The 11,773-nt window shown below is 50.1% G+C and overlaps 1 protein-coding gene across 1 annotated transcript; it reads right to left on the bottom strand.

Moving 5' to 3' along the window:
- Nucleotides 1-2,115: 2,115 nt before the first annotated feature.
- Nucleotides 2,116-11,737, bottom strand: SLC25A41 (solute carrier family 25 member 41). The gene is given in 8 exon segments (XM_082380681.1): nucleotides 2,116-2,291; nucleotides 3,090-3,237; nucleotides 3,450-3,617; nucleotides 6,535-6,619; nucleotides 6,621-6,682; nucleotides 7,132-7,287; nucleotides 7,524-7,607; nucleotides 7,609-11,737. Coding segments are annotated over 8 exon segments (972 nt in total). The 5' UTR covers nucleotides 7,705-11,737; the 3' UTR covers nucleotides 2,116-2,118.
- Nucleotides 11,738-11,773: the final 36 nt, after the last annotated feature.

The following is an 11,773-nucleotide window of genomic DNA, read 5'->3' as shown; positions in this document are numbered from 1 at the left end:
GACGAGGGGGGAGAGGGACGCCCCCTCCCGACGCCGGCTTGACGGACGGCGCCTCCGGGCCAATGGAAGGCGGCTGCTGCTCCCGGGACACCAATCACGGGCTCTGGAGGCGAGCGGCCAATCGGAGTGCCGGGAGGGGCAGTGGGCGGGAGGCGCCGGGAGATCGACAGCTTTCGGAGGCAGTGGGCCGCGGGCTGCCGGCGCTGGGAGGGCAAATCGAGGAGATCCGAGAAGACCCGAGGCCCAATGAAGCGGGAGTTCCAGAATCGGTGGGCGGCTTCAGAACCGGATTGATGGCTCCGAAGAGTCAAGTGGACAGGAAGGAGGGATCTGGCGAAAGGCTTCTTTGAACGGCTGGGCGGGCGTCCGGCGAGATAGTCGTCTACGCAAGCCAATGAGTACACATGGAAGGAGGTTTTTTTTTTTTATAGAGATTGGCAATCAACGTATCCAGTCTCTGACGAGATCTGTGTGATGCGCTTGCGTTTGGACTGAATTACTTTCGGTCTTAACCAGAATCCTTTTCTAGTCGTGTCTTCTAAGCCAATGGTTGAGTGGCGGGGGCGGGCGTAAGGTGACTGACACCTCTCCAGACAAATGGCAATGAAGGAAATAAAGGTGCTTCGTTTTGGTGGGAGCCAGTGGAAGCGCAGCTGCATTGGGGCGGAGCCGGCCCCGGACGGCGGGAGGGGATTAGCCGTAGCCGGAGTGAATGGCAGCCGACGTGGGCATTGGCGACCGGCTGCCGGAATTCAGGCCTGACGTCTGGGTTAGCGCCCCAGGAACCTGGCTGGGTAGGCCATGCACGTGGCCTGCTTGAGGCCTTGGAGACGGGTGCTTCCGGGGGTGGGGTGGCCCCAAAGCAAGAGGAAACCGAGGGATCCTCTGTACCCCCTCTCCTCTCTCCATCCACCCAGGGATCTAGAGCCCCCACTTCTCTTCCAGCACTCACGGAACCAGCTCTCTTCCCGAACTCAAGGGTCTAGGGCCTTTGGTTTCCTCCCAGGACCGAGGGAATCCCAGACTCTTAATTCCACACCCCACACCCGCTTCACATAAGGTCTTTGGATTCCAGCTCCAAGCTCTGATCCTAGGCCCTCAATTTCTCTCCTAGACCTAGGCATCTTCCAGGCTTCCAATTCCCATTCAGGACTGAGGGGCCCAAGGTACCCATCCCCGCTCCAGGACCCAGGGATCCAGATACCCAGCTCCTTCTTAGACTCAGGGTATTCCAGGTTCCCAGCTTACCCACTGGACCCAGGTATACCGGGTCCCCAGCTCTCATCCTAGACCCAGGATTCCAGGTCCCTAGCTCACTTCCTGGAACCAAGGATTCCAGGTCCCTAGCTTTCTTGCTGGACCCAGGGAGTCCTAGTTCTGTCCTAGACCCAGAGATTCCAGATAACCAGCTCCTCTCTTGGACCCAGGTATAACAGATCCCCAGTTGCCCTCCTGGACCCAGGTATCCCAGACACGTCCAGCAGAAACCATCGCTTTATTCCTGGTTGTCTCCACATTCACCCTTTTGCCCTGGAACAAGGACAAGTCACAGCGAGTCAGACTGGAGTCCAAAGTAGTCCCAGGCTGCACCCTGGGGAGGAGGCTCCAGGAATCTTCTTCTTTTTTTTTTTTTTTAAAGTTACTTATTTAATTTATTGGCTGCGTTGGGTCTTCGTTGCTGCACAAAGGCTTTCTCTAGTTGTGGCGAGCGGGGCCTGCTCTTCGTTGCGGTGCACGGGCTTCTCATTGCGGTGGGTTCTCTTGTTGCAGAGCATGGGCTCTAGGCACGTGGGCTTCAGTAGTTGTGGCACACGGGCTCAGTAGTTGTGGCTCGCGGGTTCTAGAGCACAGGCTCAGTAGTTGTGGCACATGGGCTTAATTGCTCCGTGGCATGTGGGATCTTCCTGGACCAGGGATTGAACCCATGTCCCCTGCACTGGCAGGTGGATTCTTAAACTCTGAGCCACCAGGGAAGTCACTCCAGGAATCTTCTGACCCAGGCCCCCAGCCTGCTTCTGACAAAAACCACCCTGGGTCCCAAGCCTGGAGGGTTCTTTGGGGCCAGGGGACACTGGATCCTCCTGTCCATTTCTGCCCAGGGTATGCCTAGTTCACTGCTTATACGCCCAGGGTCTTCTTCATGGCTTCGTACACCATGTAGCTGATGCCACCTGCTGGCAACACCTTCAGTAACGTGGAGGTCATGCCTCGGTACAGCCCCGGGCAGCGCTGCTGGGCCAGGATCTGCCGGAAGACTCCACGCATGGTGAGGTTTGAACCCTCCACGGTGTCTGCGGGGACAGAGGCAAGCTCAGAGCCTGGGCCAGAGATGACTGGGCATCCTGGAGCAGGGCGTGGGCTGGAAAGTTGTGGGGGGCAGTGAAGCCAGGAGCAAGGGGTCTGGGTGTCATTTGGAAAGAAGTTTGGAAGACTTTTAGAGGAAATTGGTCAGTTTGGGGAGAGTGAGGGGCAGGAATTTTCAGGATTTGTTGTAGGGAACATCTTAGAAAACATTCCAACTTCTAAGATCTAGAGATTTGGGGATTGTGCTAAGGGGTAGTTTGGGGACATTTTCAAGATCAGGGTGGTGGGCTAAGGACCTGTTTGGATGTTTGAGGATTTGTTTAGGGGTTTGAGAGCCCCTTTGGGGGATGGTCACATTTGGGGAGTTCCCAGGATAGTGCAGCAGGTGGTTTTGAGTTTGGGGATGTCTCAGAGTCAGATTTGGCAAATTTAGAAACGGTTTGACTTCTGGAGTCAATTGAGGGCTGGGTCCGATGTGGAGAAGTTGGGAGGTCATTTGGGGACTATATGTCTTGAGGTCAGTATGGGGGCCTGAGTCACATTCAAGGAGGTTTGTGGGAGTCATTTGGGAGCTGGATGTTCGTTTTAGTGATGTGCAGGGTTAATTGAAGGGCTGGGATCAGATTTGGGGGTGAGTGTAAGTTTTGGTGGGTTCAGGGGTCAGCAGAGGTGGCCAGGATCAGATATGGAGCGTTTAGGAGTCAGTTTGGGGGGGATGAGAAAGTTCAGAGAGCAGAGGCAAGGTGGGGAGGGGCATGCGAGGTCGCCTCTAGGGCCAGGCTGACCTTGGGCTTGCATCCTGGTGCGCACCGAAGTCAGTGGGTAACTGGCCCTCTGGCCACAGGTTGTGGACACTGTCACGGACGACAGACTGACCAGGCCACTGGGGTCATCCATGTCCCTGCCTGACTTCAGCCAGAGACACCTGAGCATCTACAAGAGAAAAAGGACAGGAGAGGGACTTCCCTGGTGGGCCAGTGGTTAGGACCCCATACTTCCACTGCAGGGGGCACGGGTTCGATCTCTGGTCGGGGAACTAAGGTCCCACATGCCACGTGGCCAAAAAAAAAAGAAAGGCCAGGAGGAAGCTCTCTACAGGCCTGGGTTCACACCGCCCCTGACACCCCCCTCTGTGGGACCCACACCTCGTAGACAGCCAGGTCGGTGCAGGCGTAGGGAATGAGGCCAAGCATGTTGGGCAGGTAGCCGCGGTAAAGGACGCGGGTGCCCTTCTGCTCCACGATATGCCTGGCGCAGTCCAGCAGCCCCTTGTACTGGCCAGTCCGGCACAGAGTCAGCCGTGTCTTCAGCACCTGGGGAGGATGAGGAGTGAGGTGGCTTGTTTGATCTAATCCTCTCAGTGACCCCCAACCATGGCCACTGTCCCCATCTACACAGGAGGAAACTGCTCAGGAACGCACACAGCCGAGTTTCAAACTCAGATGCCTCGGCCTGTATGTGCTCTCAGCCCAAGAGGGTGAGGGAGGGACTTCCCTGGTGGTCCAGTGGTTAAGCTTCCGCACTTCCACTGCAGGGGACGCGGGTTCGATCCCTGGTCGGGGAACTAAGATCCTGCAGGCCGCGTGGCGTGGCCAAAAAATTTAAAAAAAAAAAAAAAAAGGGTGAGGGAAGAGATGTGAGCCGGGTGGGGTCTGCCGCAGCTCTGCCCTAACACCAGCCAAATGTAGTGCCGTGCAAGTGTGGACCCCAGGTAGCCAGATCTGCCAATTTTCTGAAAGAAGCCAGTTACTGGAATTTTTATGAAATGCCCCAATATCAAAATATTGGCAGCTCTACAATTGTGCAAAAGACAGCACACCGAGTGTGGTAGGCAAAATTCTAAGGTGGTCCCCAAGATTTCCATCCCCCTGATAGCATGATCTATTTAATGGCCTTCCTCCTGCCCTTGAGCTACTGAAGCCCGCATGCCTAGAGACCTGTGAATGTGATGGGCTGTCACTCCCCTCTGTCAGGTTACACGATATGACAAAGGTGAAGGGATTTTGCAGATGTAATAAAGCCCCTAACCAGTTAAGTTAATCAAGAGAAATCGTCCTGGGTGGGCCTGACCCAATCAGGAGAGCCCTTTAAAAGAGAGTCTATTGCCAGAGACAGAAGGCGTCAGAGAGATTGGAAGCATCAGAAACACTCTCGAGTTGTTTCTTTTCTTTTGTTTTTTTTTATGCCGTGCCTCGGCTTGCAGGATCTTAGTTCCAGGGATCGAACCCGGCCCTTGGCAGTGAAAGTGCAGAGTTCTAACCACTGGACCATCAGGGAATTCCCTCGGGTTGGTCTCAAACAAGCAAACTCTTATGGAGAGGATCACATGGCAGGAAACAGTGGGTGGCCTCCAGGAGCTGAGGACCTCGGTCCTACAATCATAAGAAAATGAATCCTGCCACCGACCAGGGAGTTTCGCAGAGGACTGCAAGCCTCAGATGGGTTCATTGGTAGCCCAACTGACACCTTGATTTCCACCTGATCAAACCCTGAGCAGAGGACCCGACTAGCCAGTGCCCAGACGTGACCCACAGAAACAATGAGATAATAAATCTGTATCATTTTAAGCTACTGTGTGCAGTAATTTGTTATGCAACAATCAAAAACAAAAACACTTCACTGATGCAAACTATTGTATACAGAATGGATAAACAGTAAGGTCCTGCTGTATATAGCACTGGGAACTATGTTCAATGTCCTGTGATAAGCCATAATGGAAAAGAATATATATATATAAAAGAATGGGGACTTCCCTGGTGGCGCAGTGGTTAAGAATCCGCCTGCCAATGCAGGGGACACGGGTTCGATCCCTGGTCCAGGAAGATCCCACATGCTGCGGAGCAGCTAAGCCCGTGCACCACAACTACTGAGCCCGCAAACCACAACTACTGAAGCCCACATACCTAGAGCCCATGCTCCGTAACAAGAGAAGCCACCGCAATGAGAAGCCCATGCACCGCAACGAAGAGTAGCCCCCTCTCGCCTTTCGCCACAACTAGAGAAAGCCCATGCTCAGCAATGAAGACCCAAAGCAGCCAAAAAAAAAAAAAAAGAAACAACCAGACAAGGGCAAGAATTATGTGGAGAAAACTTTAAAAGACCATTAAAGGGCAAAAAAGGAGACTCGAACAAATGGAAGTGTTCTCGGATATGCAGAACCGATATCATATGGATGGCAATAATCTCTAAACTCAACTATGAATTGAACATCATCCCAGTAAAAAACAAATACCAGTAGGTGATTTTGTGTTCTGAACGAGGTGCATTGCTTCTGAAGTTTGAATGGAGAAGCTCAACAGAGAATAGCTTGGAAAACTGATAAAGAAGAGAAGGGATGGAAAATAATAAGACATAATATCAAGCCTCAAAAATTAAATACGGGGCTGGGACTTCCCTGGTGGTCCAGTGGTTAAGACTCCACGCTTCCAGTGCAGTGGTTGCGGGTTCAATCCCTGGTCGGGGAACTAAGATCCCACATGCCACGTGGTGCGGCCAAAAAAAGAAAAAATGGTGGGGCAAAACTACATAGACAGTAACATGATCAGTGGTCCGCAAGGATTGGGGGAAGGAGGGAGGGGTTAATAGGTGTAGTACAGAGACTTTTTACGGCAGTGAATTTATTTTGTATGATGCTATTATAGTGGCTACTTGTCGTCAAAACCCATAGCAAGTACAACACAAAGGGCGAACCCTGATGTCAACTCTGGGCTTTGGTTAATAATAATGTATCAATATTGGCTCATCAATTATAACCAAAGTACCACCGAAATGCAAGATGTTAATGATAGCGGAAACTTTGTACATGTGCGAGAGGTATATGGAAACACTCTGTACTTTCTGCTCAATTTTTCTGTAAACCTAAAACTGTGCTACAAAATAAAGTCTATTCATTAAAAAAAAATTAAAAGATAGTAGTGCATGAAGAGACCCCAGAGCGACAAGAAGAGAAAGGTCAGAAATAAACCCAAATATATACAAATATAGGTAATTTACCCAATTTAGTAAATTACAATGGTGGCGTCTTGGGTCATTGCTGGGGGAAAGGAGAGGACCCATTCAGTAAGTAGTGTTGAGGTCACCAGGTAGCCATCCGGATTACAACTTTGATACATATCTTACATGAAGAGGGAGAGGAGGAAGAGGTGGAGGAGGAGGGGGAGGGGAAGGAGGAAGCAGTAGCAGCTGCCACCGAATCATGTTTCATCTTCTATGGGGCAGATATTCTCTTACCTCCATGGGGTTGATGAGCGTCTGGGAAGTGGCCACAGCCAGGGAGCTGGCAAGGAGTCGTTCCTGAAAGGGTGGGGACTCCCCACTCCTGGACCATGCTCCGTATACCTCCCAGCAAATGCATGAAATTTGTCTTGGAGGAGTAGACCTGGGGATACGGAGGCCCCTGGCCCTCTGAGGAGCCCTCCACCCCATCTCCATCCCCATCCCAGCCTGGAGCTCAACCTCTCCTGTCTCCAGCTGCCCAACTCCAAACCTACCCCCTCCCATCCCCATTCCTTCTTCAGTGCCTTCCTTCACTAGTCATAGAATTCTCTAAAACGACCCAGACCCAAACCCGACACCTACTCACATTCCCATCTCAACCCTCATCTTCTCCTCCTCTCCAGTCCTATTTTGTCTTCAAAGACCCCGTACCCGGTTCTCTGATCCCCACCCCATCCTTGTCCCTGGTACCATCCTCTCAACTCCAACCCCTGTCCCCACCCCACCCTCGTACCTGTTTCTGGTTACACCCTCACCCCCATCCTGAACTCTATCAGCTCCACTTCTGCCCATCCCCATCCCAACAGCTCCAATGCCATGTTCCCCATGCACCCGCATGTATACCTTGGCACAGTCCAGAGGGGCCGTGCCCGTGTGAGACACCGCCCCAGCCATGGCTCCCGAGAGGAGAAACTTCCACAAGGCTCCCTCATTATCTACCTCCAGGACAGCCATGGGGACCATCAGCTGCTCTCCAGTGTGCAGCACCTGCAGGACAGACCCGGCTCCCGCCCCCACTCAGCCAGGCTGGAGCTCCGTCCCCAGACACATCTCCAGGACCCCCTCCCAGTCCAAGGCCTACCCGGTCCCCACTACTTCAAGGTGGCATTCCATCCAGGTCTGCTGGGAGAGGAGCGGGCTGTGCAGGGGGGGTGGGCGGCGTGGCCTTCTCCCCCTGCAGTCCTGGCTGGAGGTGCTGGGAGGCCCATGGTGCCCAAACTCAGCTGCTGTGTTGGGAGATGCTCCAGTTTGCTTTCAGGCACATGCCCAAACATGTACCCATATACATGGGTACAGCCAGGTTCAAGGAGGGGGGTGGGTTTTGGTGAGTAAGGACTTGACCCTCTTAAACAGGGTCTGGACCCTCGAGCAAGGCTTCTGACCTTCCTCAGGTTGGGCTCCCATGGCAGCTGGAGGGTCAGGACACTTAGGTTCAAATCCTTGGTGAGTAGTTTGCCCATCCAGCAACCATGTGGGAGGGGCATCTTGTAAATTTGGGTCCCAGGGGATGGTGAGGTCACAGAGGCCCTTGTGAGCTCACTGATTATGAGACAGAGTGAGTGTCTCCCCGCCCACCAAAGGTCCACATCCCAATCCCTCTAAACATGTGAACGTGTTACGTTACACGGCAAGGGGTAGGGGGTGGATTAAATTTGCAGATAGAATTCAGGTTCCTAACCAGCTGATGGGGAGATGGAAACATTGTTCTGGATTAACCACAGGGTCTCAATGTAATCTCATGAGTCCTTCAACAGGGAAGAGGGAGGCAGAACCATCCGTGTTAGAGGGACTGGTTGTGAGAAAGATTCCACTGGCCACTGCTGGCTTTGAGGATGGAGGAGGGGGCCACGAGCCATGGAATGCAGGTGGCCTTTAGAAGCTGGAAAAGGCCAGTTATCAGATTCTCCCCTGGAGCTTCCAGAAGGAGCCAGCCCTGCTGACAGCTAGATTTTAGCCCAGTGAGATCTGTGTCAGGCTTCTGGCCTCCACGATAATATTTTAAGCCACTAAGTTTGTGGTCCTTTGTTACAGCAGCCATAGGAAACTAACACACTATGTTTCGTTGTCATGGCAAGAGGAGATGGAAGTGGGGGAGAATGGGAAGGCTCTGGAGCTCTGGGAGAGAGAGACACAGTTAGTCCCCGAAGTAAGACAGGCATAGGTTTGGAGTCAGATGGACCTGAGTTTGAATCCCATCTCAGACACTTCTTGCTGTGTGACCTTGGGGTACCTGCTTTACTTCTCTGAGCTTCAGTTTCCCCAGCTGGAAATTGGAAGTAATGAGTAACTCTACCAAATAGCGTTGTCATAGGATCCAATGAGAGTCTTTGTTGGGAGCATCTCCATCCTCAAAGTTGTTTGATCAAAACCCTCGATGTCATCCTTGATTCCTCCCTTTCTCTCTTACACACAGTCTGTCACTAAATCCTGTGGGCTTAACCTTCAAAGTATATCCAGAATTTGGCTGCTTCTTACCATGTACGTGGCCACCACCTTGGTCCAGCCCCATCGTCGCTCACATGGACCAGTGCAGTGGCCATCACCCCAGTTCCCCCAGCTCCTGCCCTCGCCCTTCACAGTCTGTCCTCCCCTCAGCAGCCATCAGAGGGCGCCTGTGAGCACCTGAGTCAGGTCCCGCCCTCCTCTGCCCACAGCCCTGTAGGCTCCTCCTCCCGTGGGTAAAAGCCCCAGTTCTCCCCTTGGCCCACAAGGCCCTGCAGGACCTGCCCTGTTCTCTCTCTGCCCTCACCTCCTCCCTCTCTCCCCATCACTCACGCTGGCCTCATGGGCCTCCTTGTTGTTCCTCCAACACACCCAGGCATGGTACTACCCCAGGACCTTTACACTGGCTGTTTACTCTGTCTTGCATGCTGTTTCCCTAGACATATCCATGGCTCCTTTTTTTTTTTTTTGGCCATGCTGCGTGGATTGTGGGATCTTAGTTCCCCAACAAGGGATGGAACCCGGGCCACAACAGTGAAAGCACTGAGTCCTAACCACTGGACCACCAGGGAATTCCCAAATCTTTTTTTTTTTAAACCATCTTTAAATCTTTATTCAAGCATCACCTTCTCCCTGACGCCTTCTCTGACCACCCTACTTAAAATTTAAACTCAGCCCTGCAGTATTTCTCATCCCCCTTCCCTCCTTTGTTTTTCTCTGTAATACTTTTCCTATCTACACTGCTACATATTCACTCACTTGTGTTACTTCTTGTTCATCTCTCCCCACTGGAATATAGGGTCTATGAGAGCAGAGATCTTTGTCTGTTTCATTCACTTCTGTATCCCATGTCCAGAACTGGATCTGGCATAAAGTAAGTGTTCAACACATATATACATTAAGGGGGGCTTAGCACAGAGTGAGGGTACATAGTACTTGCTTAATAAATGTAAGTTCTTTTCTCTTTAAAGATGTCAGTGGACATCTTTAAAGTGTGGGTGGGGAAACTGAGGCTTAGAAAGGGGAAAGCAGCCTGTCTGATGTCACACTGCATGTCAGCAGAGCCTCCTAAATCCCAAACACAGTGTAACGGTTTAAAAGAATGTGGACAATGTATAACAGCAACTAACATAATGTTTAGGTCAATTACACTGCAAAAACAAACAAATGCATAAAAAAAGAGATCAGATTCCTGGTTACCAGAGGCAGGGAGTGGGAAGAGTGGGAATTGGATGAACGTGGTCAAAAGGTACAAACTTCCAGTTATAAGATAAATAAGTATGAAGGATGTAATGTACACATGATAAATATAGTTAACACAGCTGTATGCTATATATGAAAGAGAGTAAATCCTGAGTTCTCAAGAAAAATTTTTTTCTATTTCTTTAACTTTTAATGAGATAATTTTTAATATGAGATAATGGATATTCACTAAACTTATTGTGATAATCACTTCATTATGCATGTAAATCAAATCATTATGTTGTACACCTTAGACTTTTACAGTGCTGTATGTCAATTATATCTCAACAAAACTGGAAGAAAAAAAAAAGAATGTGGACAAGAAAATGAATGTTAACAGGCACAATTAAATAAAGTGAAGTGGTAATACTCAATGCTGACATGGCTGCATTAAAACTGGTAATGCTAATTCCTTGCTGGTAGCTGTGTATATTGCATACAATTTTTCCAGTGACATGATCCTGAGATAGTCATATCCTTTGACCCAGACATCCCACTTCTGGGCATTGATCATGAATTCAAAGGAAGTAAAAATACAAAATAGTTAGCAAGGCTTGATCCCTTATCTGGGCGTGTGAAAAATCATATCTATATATGTGTATATGTATCAGTTAGCTACTGCTGCGTAACAAATCACCTCCCCTCCCCAAACATAGCAGCTTAAAACATGAACAAGATGGTAGCTTCAATGTCTTTTATAACCTAATTTTGGAGGTAATATACTATCACTTCTGCTGTATTCCCTTGGTCATACAGACCTGCCTTGGTACAATGACAGAGGAGATTACACAAGAATGTGAACACCAAGAGTCAAAGATCAGAGGGGGACATCTTAGAGAATGACTCTCACAGTCCACATAGGAAAAAGTTTGATCACGTGAAGACAGGCAGAAATTGGAGTGATGGGTCTAACATCCAAGAACACCAAGGGGTGTGGGCAGCCACCAGAAGCTAGGAACAGGCACGGACAGATCCTTGCCTGGAGTCTTCAGAGGGAAAATGGCCCTGCCAACACCTTGGTTTTTGACTTCAACCCCCTATAACTGTTAGAGAATAAATTTCTGTTGTCTTTTATTTATGATAGCCAAAAGGTGGAAACAACCCCAGTGTCCATCAATGGATGAATGGATAAACAAAATACGGTCCCTACATAAAATAGAGTATTATTCAGCCTTAAAAATGAAGGCGATTCTGACACCTGCTACGACATGGAGGAAACTTGGGGACATGATGCTCAGTGAAATAAGCCAGACACAAAAGGGCAAATACTGCATGATTCCAGTTCTAAGAGGTCCCTTGAGGAGTCACATCCATAGCAACAGCAGGTAGATGGTGGGGGCCAGGGGCTGGGGGAGGGGATGGGTAGTCAGTGTTTAATGGGGCAGAGTTTCAGCTTGGGGAGATGAGGAAGTCCTGGAGGTGGATGGTGGGGATGGTTGCACGACAATGTGAATGGACTTAATGCCACAAAACTGTACACTTAAAATTGGTTAAAATGGTAAATCTTATGTAACGTGTATTTTACCACAATAGAAAAATATTTTTTAAAATTTTGTTTTAAGCCCCTTGTTTGTGGTAACTTTTTAAGCAGCCCAAGGAAAAGGACACACTTGTGTAATTACAAAAAATACAGGAAAAATTAGGAGTGCTCCTGAATGTGGACCTTCCCCCACACCCACTTTACAGATGTGGAAACTGAGGCTCACGGAGTCATTTCCTGGTCTCCCGCAACAATGTAGAATGGAAGTTGGCCCATGTCCTTTCCCTGTGGATGGTATGAGGTGGTCTC

This window comes from Balaenoptera borealis (genome assembly GCF_965194805.1).
Source record: "Balaenoptera borealis genome assembly, chromosome: 2".
In the NCBI taxonomy this organism is placed as follows: Eukaryota; Metazoa; Chordata; class Mammalia; order Artiodactyla; family Balaenopteridae; genus Balaenoptera; species Balaenoptera borealis.
Note: the sequence above shows the minus strand (reverse complement) of the source record. Positions and strands in the feature narration are given on the sequence as shown.